This window comes from Cariama cristata, unplaced genomic scaffold (genome assembly GCF_000690535.1).
Source record: "Cariama cristata isolate BGI_N322 unplaced genomic scaffold, ASM69053v1 scaffold7523, whole genome shotgun sequence".
Classification (NCBI taxonomy): Eukaryota; Metazoa; Chordata; class Aves; order Cariamiformes; family Cariamidae; genus Cariama; species Cariama cristata.
Window position 1 is genome coordinate 20357 of NW_009608916.1, and position 1939 is coordinate 22295.

General features: G+C 47.6%; 1 protein-coding gene across 1 annotated transcript in view; it reads right to left on the bottom strand.

The window, feature by feature from the left end:
* The window catches only part of TENM4 (teneurin transmembrane protein 4), a gene marked incomplete at its 3' end in the record, with an annotated part of 106595 nt that overhangs the window by 13271 nt on the left and 91385 nt on the right, over positions 1 to 1939 (bottom strand). The window contains exon 14 of the mRNA XM_009697332.1: positions 686 to 921. Within this exon, the coding sequence (XP_009695634.1) occupies positions 686 to 921 (236 nt within the window). The remainder of the gene's footprint in view (positions 1 to 685; positions 922 to 1939) is intronic.

Genomic DNA, 1939 nt, shown 5'->3' on the forward strand with positions numbered 1-1939 from the left:
AACACTTCCAGGGATGGGGCATCCGCAGCTTCTCTGGGCAACCTCTGCCAGCACCTCACCACCCTCACCATGAAGAATTTCTTCCTAATAGCTAATCTATATCTACCCTCTTTCAGTTTAAAACTGTTATCCCTTGTCCTATCGCTACACTCTCTGATAAAGAGTTCCTTCCCGTTTTTCCGATAGGCCCCTTTAGGTACTGGAAGGCTGCTCTAAGGTCTGCCCGGAGCCTTCTCTTCTCCAGGCTGAACAATCCCAACTCTCTCAGCCTGTCCTCGTATGCTTAGAAAGCTTTCGGTGCTCAGGTCTATTACTGCCAGCAGCACAGGCAGAAAATACCTACACTAATTGGTGCAGCACTTTATAGTTATGATCATCCCTTGCTTGCTTAAACAGCCTGACGTGATGGTTCAACCTGCAGTGTCTGATGGGAGGCCATGCATTCCCAGACATGCAAAGGCAAATCAGCAGTACTACTTGTGATGGCTAAGAGAACGTCAGCACATGAGGAAACACAAGGATATGTTCAAGTTGTAAAGGTTGTGTCAATGAGGAAGAACAGCTAGTCCTCTGTCCTGCAGCCTCATCCCTATTGCAGACAATACAAATCAGCACTGTCTCTTTCTGTCATGGGGACTGATGAGGTGGGAAGTGGAGTCCAAAACTGCTCACGCTTCTCACTTACCCTCAGCCGACGTCCAAAGACGGTGACCTGCCCTCTCGCTTGCTCCTTCCTCTGCCTCCACTCCACGAGATTGAGGCCGTTGTCGATGGGGAGGGTGACATTCCTCTTCCCCACTGTGGGGTTGACGGTGCCAGCCAGAAGATGTGGCTCGGTTTGCAGGGCCACCTCCATGCCATTAGCCAGCATCAGTCTGAGAGAGCCATCAGCACCGATGTAGTAGCTGTTTCGGACTTGGTCTGAAGACAGAAAAGAGATCTTTTCAAATCCAGTGCTACAGCTCCAGCTTTCCATTTGCTCCCTCACCCAGGCTTCATCAGCATTTCTGGTGGTTATAACCAAATGCACTCTGTCACTCACCTGTCCCACTCACAGTGAGCAAAGCATTGGTTTCATCAATGAAAGTAAAGATGGACAATCTCTTTTTCATTGTGGCGAGGTTCTGCACCTCAAATCCTTGCAGAAAAGTCTTACAGAGGCTAAAAAAGGCACCAGTGGAAAAGCCGTGTAACACCCTAGCAACAGACGCAGGTCCAAACCTCTTCCTCTAGGCTAAACCACTGGGTGGTGAGATATTTCTTTTAACTCACAGTCCAGCTGCAAACTTTCCACGCTTTTATATCCTCAAGATTTCAGTTTCACTACGATATATGAAAAAGTGGGGCCACCTACTTTCCTCAGCTTATTCACCATCTCACAAGTGACAGGAAATTGCACAGCGAGTTAACGCTCACCCATTCCCCAAACAACAGCCAAATCCTTTCACTTGGGAAAGCTTTCAGGAGGCAACCGAAGCCCTCATGTTTGGAGAGAACGCAAAGGCACTAAGCTCCCACACATCTCCCTACATCTGGCCTCCACTAGCTGTTGAAAGATCAGCAGATTTTGAGGCCAGGATTTGAGTGCTCAGGAGTGGAAGAGAAGAACAATCTCTCTTCCACATCCTCCAGGAATCAGGCACGCTGAAAGCCCGTCCTTTGAGTCTCCAGCTGGCATTTCTCGCTGCAGAGAGGAACTCATGAAGGGTACGAAAGCATGAGACTTGCTCAGTGCAGAATGGCTTTAAAAACACATTATACAAAGACTGCCTTATCTGAAGCTCCTCAAAAGCTGGAAAATATTACTATTTCTATCTTCCAGGCTGCCATAAATACCTAATTGTGAATAAAAACACCCGTTAAAAATTCAGGTCAATTGTTTTTCTGTTCTGAGGCAAGTTGGGTTTTTGTTCTCTAGTTGCTCTGCCATAGCTCAGCA